This window comes from Pteropus alecto, unplaced genomic scaffold (genome assembly GCF_000325575.1).
Source record: "Pteropus alecto unplaced genomic scaffold, ASM32557v1 scaffold101, whole genome shotgun sequence".
NCBI classification, from domain to species: Eukaryota; Metazoa; Chordata; class Mammalia; order Chiroptera; family Pteropodidae; genus Pteropus; species Pteropus alecto.
Genome location: NW_006432945.1, coordinates 6,144,575 through 6,161,416, shown reverse-complemented (window position 1 = coordinate 6,161,416; position 16,842 = coordinate 6,144,575). Strand labels below are relative to the sequence as shown.

The 16,842-nt window shown below is 34.6% G+C and overlaps 1 protein-coding gene across 1 annotated transcript in view; it reads right to left on the bottom strand.

Annotated features, from left to right (window-relative positions):
• Positions 1 to 16,842, bottom strand: part of TPR (translocated promoter region, nuclear basket protein) — a 57,425-nt gene that overhangs the window by 10,207 nt on the left and 30,376 nt on the right. Inside the window, 12 exon segments of the mRNA XM_015586128.2 lie at positions 80 to 264; positions 7,447 to 7,537; positions 7,747 to 7,878; positions 8,723 to 8,920; positions 10,866 to 10,949; positions 11,587 to 11,732; positions 12,395 to 12,667; positions 13,758 to 13,966; positions 14,423 to 14,484; positions 14,669 to 14,874; positions 15,824 to 16,022; positions 16,380 to 16,523. Coding sequence (XP_015441614.2) covers positions 80 to 264; positions 7,447 to 7,537; positions 7,747 to 7,878; positions 8,723 to 8,920; positions 10,866 to 10,949; positions 11,587 to 11,732; positions 12,395 to 12,667; positions 13,758 to 13,966; positions 14,423 to 14,484; positions 14,669 to 14,874; positions 15,824 to 16,022; positions 16,380 to 16,523 — 1,929 coding nt within the window.

Sequence of the window (16,842 nt, the reverse complement as noted above, 5' to 3'; positions counted from 1 at the left end):
AGTATATCTATCAGAAAAGAGGAAAAAAACCAAGATTTTTTTAAAGTTCATTTTTCAAAATGACCAAAACTTTGAATACCTGAACTGGTGGTCCCAACTCTTGAGGTGGGGCATGAATGGTCAGTCTTGGGGGAAGTGGGTGTGGTGGACGTCTAGGTGACTGAGGTGCTCGAGGAGTCTGTCTTTCAGATGCTGATGATGGCTGCTGTTCTCTAGAAATCTCCTGGGAAAAAGAGGACTCTGCGGTACCTATATTTCCTTCACCTATAGAAAATGAGATTATTTTGAACTATTAAAATAAGTTACCACAAAATAACTGGGACAATCCCTACAAGTAAAAATCCTGCCACCTTGCTAATATTTTCAGAAGTAGTGACAATTATCAGTTGCGTGACCTTAGGCAGATCCCTTAATCTCTTTGAGTCTATTTCTTGTTAGTTGGTTAATGGAAGAAATGTAATCTACAAGAAATGTTTTTTCAAATAATAGGCTTTACAAATAAAGATTTCAAATAATAGACATAAAGCACTTAGCCTAACACATAATAAAATAAACATGTAATAAATTTTGGCTCATGTTATTCAAATGGGCAAATTACCAAAGGTCAGACCACTATGGTATCACTACTATACTCAAACGTGAGGAAAGAGATTGGGAAAAAGCCTTCTAATGACACTTTTATATTTTGGTTTTCCTAAATTTTTAATTTCAATGGTCTTTCAGAATATCTTGGTCTTCTATATACATGGTAGAAATAACAGAAGCTGTTTCCCACTATGAGAAGTTGAATAGGACATCACAAAATTTAGTAGTTTAACAGTATGAGCTCTAGAATCAGATTTTAGCTCTAACATTTAAGAGCTATCTGACCTTGAAATCACTTCGCTTACTTCTGTTCCTCAGATTATTCATTGGTACTTAAACCTGATAACCTTCTTGTGAGAATTAAACGACTCAATTCAAGTATACATGCTTGGAAAAGCATTTTTATAATTATTGGCAATGTAGCAAAGCTATATACACTAACTTAATTTTATCCAGAGTAGTAGGCCTATTTTTGCTTGATTGTAAAAAAAGACAAGTATTTAGTGATGATGTTACATGCTTTGTATCTGGGAAAAAGAGCTTTGAAAATTTGTCCTCAAAAGACTTAACTTTTAGTGATAATACCTAAAGATGCTACTGCAGAATCAGCTCAAAATGGCCCTATCCTGATTTAATAAGATACCGAGTTGCTTTTCAGAGACGACAGACCAAAAACCACAAATCATGCAACCAACGCATACCCAGAGAACTCTGACCTCCAATTGCACCCAAAACCAGTCTCATCCCCAGTTCTCTGGAACATAATAAAAAAAAAACTGGACATAACCAGAACTTGAACACCGGAACTCTTCCAGAAGCCAAGGGTCCATTGTCTAGGAAGATCCAGTGTTGACACCCCTTTAGCACGAATGGTCAAGTTCCAAAGTCCTCCAACTAAAACGTGCCCCACCAGCACTTCCGCACGCTTCCTTAAAAACCTTTAATTCAGTCCAGTGAGCAAAATGGATTTGAGGCACCATTATGAGGTCTACCATCTTCTCAGTTGGCACCTTCTTGACCGACAAACCTTTCCTTACTCAAAACTCTGATGTTTTTTAGTTTATACCTTTTGAAGCATCATGCATGCACACGAACTTTGGTTTTGTTAACGACTTGGCAAGCCAGCCAGAAGCTGGTGCTTACGGCAGGCCAAGCCTGCCTGGGGTTCTTCTCTATGAGTCTTGGGCACCTGCCAGGGTCATTTTGCCCTGGGGGCTCGCAAGGGACTTTCTCTGGCAGGCACTGAACACCACAGGCACATGGCTCATCTGGAATAAGGAGACGTCTTTGGATTTCAGTCTACTGCTGGTCTTGTTTCAGGGTAAACTGTACCATGTCTAGGGTAAGTTGCTCCAGTGTGTGCAGCTGGAGACCCTTCCTCGCTATGTGGCCTTTCTTTCCTTTGGGACAAAGCCTTCTACATTTCGAATTCAGCTGGGGGCCTCTGTCTGAGAGTAGAATCAGGATTATTAGACCCCACCCATTTGTTTTTTTGTTTTCACTGGACCATGTTAAGTGTGTTTGTCATGTCTATACCTCTGTGTCTCTGCGAGCTGATGGGCTCGATTTGGAAGTAAAGTAACATAGGCATGTACAACCAGAAATTCCCTTCCTTTCCATTTTGGCTTCTCTCTTGGAAAAGGGCAATTTGTTTTGCATTGGTTTGGGGTATCTTATTAGAGAAGAGAATAATTATAGGACTTTTACTCCATTTGTGAACCAGCTCATTTACATTCATTTCTTGGGTGACTTGAATTTAAAATTTGTAGCTTATCTAGTTTATCTGAAGTTTGGTTAGGAGAGTACTCAATTTATTTCTTTGTGTGCTGTGTATTGATCTTGCTTTGTGTATACTTTATTTATTGGCTTGGAAATAAAAAGTAAAATGGCACCTGAGGCTTCTTCTTCCCTAGCTCCAATCTTTGTCTCTAGACATGTGGTAGCTGCCATCTTGTGTTCAGACTCTATCCCAGTATCCCAGTGCCGTTTTCCTCTGAGAAAATCTGCCACCTTAAATTCAGGCATTCTGAATGCACTTGTTATACCTTCTGAGCTTTCCAACTTTATTGTGCACGCTTGCTTTCCATTTTCTGTTGTTTGTGTTTGTTGACAAGCCCACCTTAAGGGGCACCCTTAAAGGAAGACCTCAGACCTCTCAGAGACCATGGAATGTATTCTGATTACAAATTTTAAAACAGCTTTAAAGGCATTCTTACAGATGTAAAGCTTTGGTATATGAGCAAAACCCTAATTTAGTCCATTTGCCAGAAACATAATTTGGATCCAGTTTTACTTCTGAGTTTTGCATTGTATCTGGGACGCAAAAGCTATCATTTTAAAATGAAAGCTGTAAGACCTGTTTATGTTTACCTGTGTGTTTATGTACATCTATGTGTAGATATAGTATAGTATAGTTCTAGATACAGTATATTTCCACCACTGAATGGTATTGCTAACTTGTAATATTAAACTGGCTAAACAAAGAAGCGCTTTATATGAGAATTCTCAAAAATATAACAGAGTCATATGGTCTTTAATATTTGATATGAAAGCTGGTTTTAAGTTTGATTTGGTTTGGTTAAATAGGCATTTCTTTAGAATCATCAGCATTAAGTAATACCTTTATTCTACCTGGGTTTATTAGTCAAATAAGTTCGTGTTATGTCTACTGCAAAGTTTGTCAGCAAGAAAAATAACCTGGTATGACAAAATTTTTATAAGTAATCTAAACTTAATTGTTAGGAGCAAATAAAATAAATGTAAGCAGAATAAAAAGTTTATTTTAGGTTAACTAGCAATAACTGTACTTAAAATAGCTTTGTAAATCTCTTTGATAACTTGGAACTTTAAAGTTTGTTAGCTAAATTAAATGATGGATATTCATTGATTAGCTAAGTCATTATCTGAGAAAATTTTGTGTTCCAGCTTACTAAGATTAAAATAAATTTAATCAAATATCAAAAGTAAGTTGACACAAAATTAGAGTTAGGATTTCTCTTTCTTCTAAAAAGGATATAGGTAGGTCTATTGATAGAATGTGAAAGTCTTCTGCCTAGAAAGCAAAGATTCTGTGTTTTATCAAAATAATTTTGTTTTACATTGTCTTAATCAGGTACTTGATTATTTAAGAAAATGAAATCTCCTAAACAGTAAGAACTAAGTTTCACTAACAATTGTGTAAACATCTACATTTTTCTTTAAATGGATAACTAAGTATAACTTTGCAATGTCTTATGATCCTAGTCAAATATCCAAACCTTTGATATATTCTGCAAACTTCCCAAAATTTAAATTATGAGTCTTGACCTGGGAATAACTGAGGTATTCCTGAAGGGCCCCTGGAATCTCAAAAGATTTGTTCTCTCTCTCTAAAAGAAATATTAAGTAATTAGGCTTATACTGGTGTGTTGAAATTACATGGGGAGCACTATCCAATAAAAAATAACATTGAGCCTTCTTTATGTTGTATTCATATGTTATGAATGTTCCAGAAATATATGTGAAATTGCTGGAAATCTGAGATATCCTGACGTAAGATGTCTGCCATCAAAATTGAGGGACACACTAAAATGATGAAATCTGAGTATCCAATTGTGGTACCTGTGGATGAAATCCATTGTTTTTGCAAAAATGACCCCCTCATTGCCAGACTTTTGCCATCCTGATGTTCTTGTAAAATGGCAACAGTCTGTTGCTGAATCAGAGAAATTAAGATGGGCAAACAATGACTAAATTAAATGGACAGTGGAGGCTGTGGGAAACCCAAGATGGCTGCTTGGTTAACCTGACTCCCTGACATTTTTTCGGTTTTTACGTTCCTTTATCCACCATGGTACACTTAAACTGGACTGCATTCAACTGCCACTTAGTTTGAGTTATCGGTACGTTCTTGTTTTGCTCTGTATGTTTTCTGGATGAGCTGAAGATTTCCCTTGCCACAGGACTCATGTTCTCGCAATGGCAAAGAAACTGGTAGAAAATGTGTTTCCCACTTGGGGTATACCTTCCACAATCTCTAGTGACTGGGGCACCCACTTCACTGAGCAAATCATACGAACCTTGACGAACAACCTTGCCATCATCGGGCAAGGTCTAGAGAACTAATGGAAAAACTGGATTCCAGCAGAACAAGTTTAATTACACAAGACTGAAGAAACTGGTGAAATGGTTACACTTTTTATAACTTTTTGTTTGTTGATGATTTTTTAATCGTTTGTTTTCCAAATAAAAACAAACATGTTTACCTATGAGTTAGCAATTTGGTAAATTATACCTCTGTAAGTAGAACTGAAACATTTATTTTTCTCTCCCCAAATGATCTCTCCAGAATCTAGAAACTTTTAATGAGTATTTGTATTTTCATGGCAATGTAATTATTTGCATAAGTTAAAAAAGAATCTGTTCTCTTTATAACAGAATTGGAAACTAATTTTATTACCGAGGCTTTGGAATGCCACGTTTGAGAGAGACATGCACACACTCAGATACGACCAGATAGCTTTGAGGAGTTAAGACTGATTTCGGAGGCCAAAAAATCCCCTTTGGAAAATAACCTGGTACCTTGTTTACATGGTTCACAGTAGTCTTTCCAGGTGAGGAACGAAGGTTGCTTTCTGGGAGTTGCAAAGAAAGAAACTCAGGATATGCTAGGGACCTCAAACAGAGAGGAATTTATCCAATTTACCCTATAGGTATTGCAGGAGAAGTCTGATGGCTTGTATGTGGCTTGGCTTCTTAGCCTTGAAAGACTATTTAAAGTTCAACATGAAGATTTCTTAGGAAAATTCCAGCAAAGCAGATTAAAAATGCCTATATGGTTAATTACTAATCTTGTTGGATTTATTTATACAATCAGTCCAAGTTTACTGAAATCAGACTTATTTTGCAGGTGAATTAGTTTTAATTTGTCTACCTTCGATAAAAATGGAGGTGATTTTGGAGAGAAAATTTTGTTTCAATAGGAACTATAATATACCTTTGTGGAAATTAGATTCTAATGTTATCTATAGTCTCAGAGTTTTGTTTTGTTTTCCGCTTGGAAACTAGACTGAATACGGAATTCTTCTAGTGACTTAGAATTGTTGAGAACTAAAACTACCCTTCCTTTTCCTGACCTTGCCACTCATCATGGTTTCGGTCCTGGGAGATATAATAACAAAAGTTACTCTTTATCTTTTATCTCATATTAGGGTACAGGTATCCAGGCCTGCTGCTACCTCTATTGTTGCTGTGGTCTCTGCTTGTAAATTGAACACCCAGAATGCTCCATCAAAAACTCAGGTACCATTGCAGAAAAGGTAGGCTAAGAGCCACATAAGAGGGGCACAATGGCCAGCTAATCCTTGCTCTTAATTGAACCTGGACCCAGTTGCCCTATTTCCCTCATGAACAACAAAATGGGAGGATTTTTAATTGTAGAACTCAAAATGGTCCTATCCTGTTTAATGAGATATTGAATTGCTTTTCAGAGACAACAGATCAAAACCACAAGCCATGCAGACAAAGCATGCGCAGAGAACTCTGACCTCCAGCTACACCGGGGACCAAAGTTGAGCCACCCCACCCCCACGGAACCAAAGGACCAGGACAGAACACCGGAACTTGAACACCAGAACACTTTCAGAAGTCAAGGGTCCATTGTCTAGGAAGATCTGGTATTGACGCCTCTTTACATAAATGGCCAAGTTCCAAGGTCTCCCAATTAAAACTTGCCCCTCCAGCACTGCCGCCCATGTTTCTCCTAGCCCCTTAAAAACTCAACCTAGTCCAGTGGGCAAGATGGATCTGAGGCACCATTACATCTACCATCTTCTCAGCAGGCACTTTCTCAATCAATAAAACCTTTCCTCACTCCAAATGCTGACCTTTTGAGTTTTTGCCTTTCAAAGAGTTGCACACATGCTCTTTAGCTTTCTTTGGTAACAATGAGGCAAAAAATTTCCCTCTATATCCCAACTAAAGATGTTTCTTAAATCTACAAAATGTTACATAAAATGTAAATCGTTACCCAAAATATCATTAATCTCTCCTTACCTTATCTCCCTTAAAAAGCAATACTGTTCTTCATTATGTGGTTTTATAGTCATTATTTTCTCTTAAAAAATTTAAAAGTTGAAAAGACTGCCTGTCCTTACTTTCTTAATTCCAATGAGCATATAAACCTCGAACTTTAAAATAGACAGGCCTATATGGAAACTCATATACCCTATTTTTTCATTAGTCTAAGTATATATGTTTTTACTGTATTACTATTAACAACTTTAGCTTAGTATTATCTATAAAACCAGAATATTACACTAAATGATCACTAATTCTTTAAAACACATTTTAAAACAGTTGTAAAATAAAATTATTTTCTATGAATTTCATTATCCTTTGCTGCCTACATTTCCTCCAGGACTCATCCTTTCAAAGATTTAATAAAAAGCATGCTATATATTGGTCAAAAAGTCTTTTATTCATTGGATAAGCAGACAACATTGCAAAGCTTCAATACCCACAAATCTTGAAACCCGTAGCTGGATTAGACTGACCTCTTCTGGTTGGGAAGTCCCTGATCTAACTTTCCCACTTAATATGAACAGCAGCAACACATGACATTTATAATCCTTTATGGATTTCAACATGTTTAATCTTACAGTAGAGTCCAATGAGGTAGAAAAGACAGTGTAATGACTGCGCTTTACAGATATAAATATAGTAGACTTCATGAGAGAATAGTATGACAAAGCTAGAACAAGGGCCAATCTTTTGCTTGCTAATTTACTATCAAGTTTTACTACCTATGTGATAATTAAATGCAATCCTAGTTTAGAAAATATCTCCAGACTTGTTCAATGAAAAAGAGACTAAAAATCTCACCACTGTTTTGAGAATCAGCAGCTCTCTGATTACTTTCACCTCCACCCATACTTTCTTCTGTTTCTGTCCCTGGATCTGTCCCATCACCACCCTAAAAACAAAATATAAATACTAAGTGCAAGTAAGTCAAATATAATTATCTTAAAAAATAATCAAACTAAACCACAGTAAAAACAAACCCAAAGGTATAAAAAGTTGGAATATTCTAAGAATATAGGCCTTTCTATACCCTTGGAGAACATTAAGTTTTCCAAGTAAGCTTGTAAAAAAAAACGGATGGCCAAAATTCTAGACAGTTACCTCAGCATCATCAGCTTCATATCCATCGTTGCCATCTGCACTACCGGTGCCTTCATTGCTATCATCGCCCTCATCTCCCATCCCTGTGTCATCTTCATCATCATCATCATCTTCCTCATCTTCTTCATAATCCTAGTAAAAAAATCCCCAAGTATAAATAAAGATCCAGGATACAGCATACATGTTCTGCACATCTTGATACCACGCTTAGAAATTTATGTGGCACACCATTGACCAGGATATAAGAGTTGTCCTGAAAGTTGTTATGGGATTAGTTCAGTGGCAGCAAATATCAGAACTTTAAAGTTTATTAGAATTAGTACAATAATAACTGATTCTGAAATCTAATTGTTTGCATGAGATCAGTTCAAAGATTAAAGCTCCTAGGTGTCCACAAATTGTCAAGTGGTCCACTTTAACTCTAAATTTAAAATGTGACATTGAAGAATGATGAAATTACACTATGAGCTTTTAAAAGGCACTGTCTGATTAACAAAAGAATCAAAAATGAAAAGTTGTCAATACAGGATTAACTCCCAAAATAAGACACAGTTTCACTTAAAAGATGCTTCAATTTTTATGATACCTCAATTTCTTTTGAAAACAACTATGGGGCTCCATGAGGAAAAAATCCTAGTTTTGTCTATTACTTCCTGAAACCATAGAGTTTATAATTAAATCCACAGTAACTTAACTGATAAGATTTAAGATTAATTTTAATTAATCTAACGAATTTAACAATTCCTAAAGGGCTGGCAATCATTTAAAAAACAAACTAGGTCTTTCTATCACCTGTTCCAGTCGATTTCAGTATAAAATAATAATTTAGGAGATAATCAGGATTAAAAAAAAGCAAAATAATTTATTCAAACTGACAGGAAATCAGAATTTATTGGTCGATGCATTAGTAGTTCCAAGGATTTCAGCATTTCATCTAGCAGTTTAAAAACAATTGATGATCTCAAACCAAATTTACCTCATGTTCTCCATCATTTTCATCATCATCTTCTTCTTCATCATCACTGTCAATTACGATGACATCATCTCCTTTGCCTTGACCATCTTGAGATGAAGTTGTTTGCTGATCTGATTGAAGGGCTCCAAGGTCTATTTGCAATGGTTGAGAGTTTTCTTGAGTGTCTTCCATTGGAGTATAATCTTCCTGGGTGACTCCCTTTATAAATTAAAAAGAAAAAAAATTATAAAAAGGCAAATATACCTAAATCTATCAGTAACATGCTGCAGATCTAAGTAAAGACAAGAATACTCACAAATTACTAGCATTTTATTTTTTAAAATTGTTTTCAAAAGCAGAATTAAAAAAAATAAACTAAAGAAGATAAATCTTGGGGTTTCTTTAGTCTTCCAATAGAACTATTGTTATAAATCTCATTGGGTAATAAATACTCCAATAAAAATGAAAGAGAAGTATATACATATATATGTGTAAAAACTACCACTGTGATATTGCAGATCAGTGTTGCCGAACAGAATTACATGAACCATAATATGACTCACACATATAATTTAAAATTTTCTAGTAGGTAGAGACAAGACACAGGTAAAATCAATTTTAATAATATACTTAAGAGACTCAAAACATTATTTCAACATATAATCAATGTAAAGATTATTAACCAGATAGTCAACATTTTAAAATTTGTAGTAGGTCTTCAAAATCCAATATGTATTTTACACTTATAGCATATTTCAAATACTCAACAGCCGATGTGGTTAGTTGACAGTGGAGTTATAGACCAAAGACAGAAAAAAAAAAATATCCATGGGCTTCTAACATATTATTTTAAAAAAAAGTTTTTCTCTCCAAACCAGAAATAGCCTGGAAAATATACTAAACTATTACTGTTGTCTTTTTACAAAGACACCTCTACCCACAAAAAAACTTGACTATCCTAAGCTTTCAAACTACATTAAGATATCAGACATAAAAATAATTCTTTGCTTAATCTATCTCCTCACAATTCCATTTGTTAGCTACTCGAATAAACTGTAACTTTAAATTTACTTTTGATATTATTAAAAAATTAAATGTCTACCTTTTAGTTAATCAGTAATATCTTTTTTTTTGAAAGGTGTTTTGTTTTTATTCCATCTTTAAATATCAATAGAGTTTATATTACAGAGGTACCCAGGAACTTAATCATTCTAAATATATTCATATTTGTGTAGCTGGCAGGTGATGCATGAATAGCCTTGTAGAAATCTACTTTAGTTAAGCAGTTAATACAGATGAGGAACCACTAAAATGAGAGCAATTATTCACTGAAATGCCCAAGTGGTATACAGACATAAAAAAAGCAGATGGTTAGAAAATAACATCAACCAATTCTTATACTAAAATTAAGGGATGATCATTAATAAATTTAATTTTTATATTATAGATACTAGATGTCTTAACCATTAAAGATAACATTTTGCATTAAAATACAATCTTTCGTAATTCAGTGAAGAAAAAAAGTGATTTGTCTTTTTTGCATACCTATTAAACAGCGAATGGACCTTAAAGCAAATTACTTTTTAAATTTTTTAAAATTATTTTTTAAAAAATTTATTAAAATATACCTAACATACATTATTATATTAGTTTCAGGTGTACACCATAGTTATTTGATATTTATTTATTTAAAGAGGTGATCACCATGATAAGTCCAGCAGCCAGCGGACACGGTACACTATCATATTATTGACAATATAAGTGCATATAGCGTATAAATGCAATTCCTTTCACAGAGTATTTTAATTCAGTAAGGAAAGCGATAGAGGGAAGCAACAGACCACCAAATTGGGCACTGCAGATTCACTCAACACTCAGCAAGCACTCGTCCTTCCAAATAATTAAAGACTGGATAATCTTTACTCATGACAACCGTTAGCATGGAAAATCTGTGCTAAGAACCAAAAAATTTCTTTACTATAAAGTTTAGAAGGCATTTTACTAATTAGGAGTAAAACAAAGCAGAAAATTGCACAATTAATTCTAATAACAGTTCATTAAATATAAAATCAGCCAATTAAAGAAGTCCAAATGATTAAATTTGTCAAAGCTAATTTCATTCATTAAAAGAAACAATTTGTTACTTTAAATATGTTTTACTTACTTCTCCAATGGAATCTTGAGAATCTTGGTTGTATACTTGAGTCTCTACCTCTCCATCAGTACTTTCTTCTGCCATAACTTCTTCCTGAATTATGACATACAGTGTGTTTAATACTTCAGTTCACTAGATAAAGCATTCAGCTAGCTCTCCCAATAAAATAAAACTCAAATCTGTAATTTTAGGGAGCTGTACATCAGAAATGTTCATTTATATTCACAAAACATAACCACATTCTTTAGTATATACAAAATAAGGCTACTTAGCAGTAATCAAATATAAGCTAATGAAATTAATTTAGTAGTCTCAATGTTTGCTAGTAAAACAATCCATTACAATTTATCCTCAATGAAAGAAAATAAAGGAATATAATTTTGGATAATCTGAGAAAAAGATGGCAGGTAACAGTTTAAAATGTCCATGAAAATATATAATTCCTTATTTTTTGAATTAAATAAAAACAACTAGAAGGGAATTTGAGTTATGTTTTGTAACTGTTTTTAAGTTGAAATGGGAACTAATTTAATTAAAGATATGCAAAGGTTATAAAACACTGTCAGCAACAGTACCTGTGTTGTCAGTGGAAACTTTGTAGTAAGTTAACAAGAGAGAATTTTCTGGATTTTGGCCCCAAAGGTTCATTCACCTAATAATACTGTAACTGAAAAAAAAAATCGTAGCTCTATTGATAGAAGTAAAAATAAACAGGAGAACCTCTACACACCTCAGTTCCTACAGGTGTAACGCTTTTCAATTTCTTTGGAAGAGGCATTTCCACGGTATCATCAGAGACCTGGTCTGACGTTTCTATGGTGCTATCCTCTTCCTCTTCACGTGTACGCTTTGGCAAAGAACTTGGGGTAGCTGAAACTTTGAAATTACATAATTTAAATCTTGAATTACAGCGCTATGATAAACTCAATTTAAACAAAGTTATTTTTAAAAACAATTTAGTCATTTTACTAAAGACACAATAAACACTTACTTGGACAGATTGATCCAATTTATTCCATTTGCTGATCTATGTGCAAAGAGCAAATTACACTCTGAACGAACCACCGACCTAACCTTTGTAAGCCGATCAGCCTTTACAGCAATTCACCTGACTCACTGCCACTGTGCTGATACATAATTGCTATTCACAAAGTTTACAGAGGGCCTTCTCTATTTTTTAAAACCCAGGCCTTTCTGGATAAAAAAAAATTTACTTCTGTGTTTAGATTTGGAAATCCTTATTTGGTCTTTTCTTAGATATCCTTTCATTTTTAGGACCTGTATTATGTCACACATAGATTTTACGAGTTGTATCACCTTTAAAATCAGTCAAAAAAAACTGGAGAAGAAAAAACTAAATGACAAAAACAAGTGATCTGAAATAGAATTCAGTAGTAAACATAAAATTAAATATTAGGAATACATTTATCCATTTTAATGCCTGGCAGAAAACAAGTATGTACAAAGAATACTCAAGATCTGTTCTATATCCAAGAAACTATAAATGCACAGGCCTACTCAAACTTCATTAATCTTACCGGTGCCAAATACTGCTGTGGAAGTAGAAGGCCGCTCAACTGGTGAACTCTGAACCACCTCTACTATGTTTGGAGACAACTCTTGATTTGCAGGCTCAATCTGAGGATGACTCTGTTGAGTGGGTTGCACAAAAGCCGTGGCCTGTGTCTGTTGCTGAACAGTTAAAATGGGTTGAGGGATAGAAGGCTGGACGTTAGGACTAGTAGAGCGAACTGATCCACTGGTGCTTCCAAAAACTGGAACATGTTCCACAGGCCCTTCTGATTGCATAGCTGAAAAGTAATTATAATGTTAAATATATTGTCTTCCATGTTTACTGAAGCTTGGGTCATTCTTCTTATTCTGTGTTATAGGTAACATTTTGCCTATTTGTGGACATATCTCTTACCACTCACTAGACAAAAACAAAGAGTAAAGATAACAGGTGCATTTTTGTACTGCCATGTGACTGATATGGTAGCGTGCAATAAATTGCTGGCTGAATTAGATAAATACCTGAAATTGTTTTTTACATCAATTATTCTACTTAAATTATGACCAAATAAAATCAATGAAATTAAGAAGCTCAGAGTCAAATTACAAGTTTTTATTAAGCATCATTTTGTTTGACATAAAATAATGATTAAGTTTAATTGGTAATATATCAGAAAATTATTGTATTGAATGTAGCTGAAGTAAAATATTCTGTACTTTTCACAGCATATACACACATTATATATTTCTAAATGCTTAAATAATTTACTGAATTCCAACGTTTATTAAGACAAGAAGCTAAGGAAATTGATTTAGTAAAGTTTTACTAAACACCTAAAGTTTTACTAAACATCTTGGGCTTGGGTAAAGGAATTAAATGATGAAGATTCTTACCCTTTAGGAACTCAATCTATTAGAGTAAAAAAGGCATGTATTCAACTGAAATGTAACTGCTATAGTAAGAAAATGTCATGAGGACAAAGTGGAGAAAGCAATTAAAGTGTCAAGACAGTTTCAGTGAAAAAGCAGTGTCTGGGTTCAACCAGTGACAATATGGTTTTCTGAAGTGGGTTTCACATCATCTTTCTTTGCCATTAGAAGTGAAAATTTTGATCCAGAAAAAATATGCCTTATATTTATAGTGGTGTATTTTCCCCTTTCTCTAGCTTAAAAATAAAACAAAGCAGAAAAGAAGGAAGGGAGGGAATGTGCTGCATTAACAAATATCTTGGGTGGTAATGCACTTGAAAACATTAACTGCCCATTTTTATTATCATGTCTGACTTTAGCTTCAGTGGAAGCCTCACTTATTCTTAAAGTTACCATCATCTTCTTATGATAAATCTCAATAAGCAGTCTATCTAGTTAGATCAGTGTTATTTTACTTACCTTCCTGTGATTCCACTTGTGTAGTGGGCATCACAGTAGCTGTTGGGGTAGTAGTAGGATTTGTAACAGTGGCAGGTGTAACCATTGGGCGGATACTAGCCCTGGGGGTTGACTTATTCCCAGCCATAGCTGCAGCTGTCACTTTACTTGGAGTAGATACAACAGGAGTTGGCTTGATATTAGCTGTTGGTGGGTCTGAGGTGCTGGCACTTACGGAGGGGAAAAATGCAAAAATAAATGAAATTACTATAACTATTCCTTATAAAGTACAAATGCTCTAACAAAAGCGAAACGTATGTATTTCCTGTAGTGAGTGTTCCATAAGTTATGACCTTAATATGTATTCACACCTTATTAATTCTGTTTTTCCTAACACTGCTTTGGGTAGACTTTTGACAGTTTTAAAAATCAGCAGCCTATCTTAGAAGTCAATCACATCTTAAAGATGAAAGATGTTTTCTGTCACAAAGTTCCACCTGATAAGAAAGTATGCTGAAAACATGAATTCTGGGAGAAAAAAAGTTGCCAAAGAACACAGTGCAGTGTTGCACAGATAAATAGCTCTTTAGTACGTTTTTGTTTTTCTCTCTCAAAGTCAGTAGACTTTCCTTGAACTTAAAAAAACAAACAAACAGATAACAGGCTGTAAGAGAATCAAAACTCACATTCCTCTTTCACCAGAAGCTGGGGTTGTTTTCAACGTGATCTGTCTCTGCTGTTCAGGGACCTGAATAAAAAGAAAACTATAGATTAAGTATGGCACTGAACAATGCCATTCAAATAGTTTACTTTTTTTGAATTGCATTTTTTGTTTAGCTAAAATTCATTCAGAAAAAGGCTCCTACATCACCAGACGGCTATATGTGAAATGTGCAAAAGGATTTGTCAATGAAACGGAATTAGCTTATCACCTTATTAGTAGGTTCCTGGGGCTCATCTCTCTGCTCAAGGTGTCTCTCTTGATGCTCCCTGAGTTCTCTTTCCAAGCGACTAATTCGACCTTCATATTGGGACTTCAGAGCAGTCATACGAACATCCAGTTCATCTTTCTGCTGATCTAAGGCTCCATTCCTTTGTTTAAGCTCCTCATTTTCTTTAGTTAGCTGATCTTTTACACCTAAAGAAGTAACCATGCGACTCTATTAATGTTATAATCAAACAAAAATATTTATGTGCTTAACAGGTACTCAGAAGTCTTTACCAGATTCTATTCCTGAACTTTAATATCTGCAGCAATTCTGATACACTAAACACCTCAACAGGCAAAGTTCCAAAAGTATCCATATTTATTACTCCAACATAAAGTATACTCACTCCAACATAAAAATATGTAAGTTTTCCTAACTAAGATCTCCAAAGAGATAAAGGATCCATCATCAATCTACAGTCAACAGAAGCCCTTTTAGATGGCCTTTAATATTTCAGTGCAAGGATATTATAAGTTGCAAACTTTCACTACATACAATCTATAGTATATACTTAAAAGTAACTTTATTTTTTTAATAAAATAAGTTGCTGGGACACTATCTCAGAGATCATTAAAAAATTTCTCATAAGAAAACCCAACAAATTTGGCATTTTATTTACCTACTAAGCAGAATGGAAAGCAAGGTACAGTAAGGCCGTGAGTGCTGCAGCACTGGGCTCCTCATAAATCTGACATATTTTCCCTGAAGGGCTAGAGGGGCCTTACGTAAAGTGAGGAACAGAAAAATTTCTGGCCTGGTAAGACCCAGTGCTGTCTAGTTTACAGAAGGCCTCTGGATAGTACACTGTGGACCCAAAGGATCTCCATCAGAAGGTCGTAACACTGAAGCAGAAGGACAGCAATACACTCCATCTATATACCAGTTAACAACTAAGACTTCATCTATCAAGGACATCCTCATCCCCTGAAAATTAAGATTGCTCTAATTTTGTGTCTAATTAAATAAACCCAATATTTAAAGCACACACAGAGAAATCACTTCATAGTATTTACTTTCTTTCTTTCTCAGTGAATTTTAAGCTTATATCAAATTAACTTTCACTATCAAGTTCAAACCTTAGCCTGTACAGAAATTTACCAGCTAAATGTGCGATTTTTGATTTTGCTGCTACAATAGCCTTTCTTGTTTTTTCCTCCTTTTCAGTTATCTGCTGGCGGAGCTGCTCCTCCTGCGTGGTTCTATCTTGAAGATCCTGACGGAGGCGTGAGAGTTCAGACTGAAGCTGCACAGTCTGTTCCTGGAGATTTCTTGCTTCCATCTCTTTCTCAGCTAATGTCTTTTAAAGGAAAGCAAAGGGTTCACTACATAAGTCAATCAAACTACTATAATCTGTATGTTCTACAAACTGAAAAAGTAAAACTTGTTAATTTGCTTATTTACATTAAATGGAAGTATAATCATAAAATGGTGGTCAAACCAAGTAAGTGAACACTTGAAGATGACTAGATGCTACATGAGTCATTCAAAGTAAAAAGGATAAAATACGTACATTTCCATATAAAAGTGTCTGTGTAACCCATATTTTTTAAAATTTCTTTTTTTAAGACTGAGTAATAGTTCATTCTATTTCTTTAGGTATTCAAGAACAAGGAAAGAATTGGTACATAAAACTTTCACTATCTCACACTCATACCTTCTGCAGATTCTCTACTTGACTCTCGAGTGATTTTGACTTCGTTTCAGCTTGGTTAAGGGTTTCTTTGAGCTCCTGCATTTCCTGGACTGAGACATGCTGTTCCTGATGGTCTCCAGAAGACTGAGCTGAGGTCTCCATGATCTAATATAACAAACAGTAACAATATACTTTCACATTTATATTCAATAATTCCACTTTTGCAAGTTCATCTAAGGAAATAATAACTATGCAAAGAAATTTATCTTTAAGATATTCATAAGTGAATTTTCTATGGAACAACTTTAATGTTCAAATGTAAGTTATTAAATAGATTAGTGTTTTCCATATAACTGAAAATTAAGCAGCTAACCAAGATGATAGTGCACTGTTTGACATGGAACTGTTTGGAAAAACAAATCACTCATATGTAAAGAAAAGTATCCTTAAGTGCCAACAGTGGTTAACACTGAAAGGTAAGAAT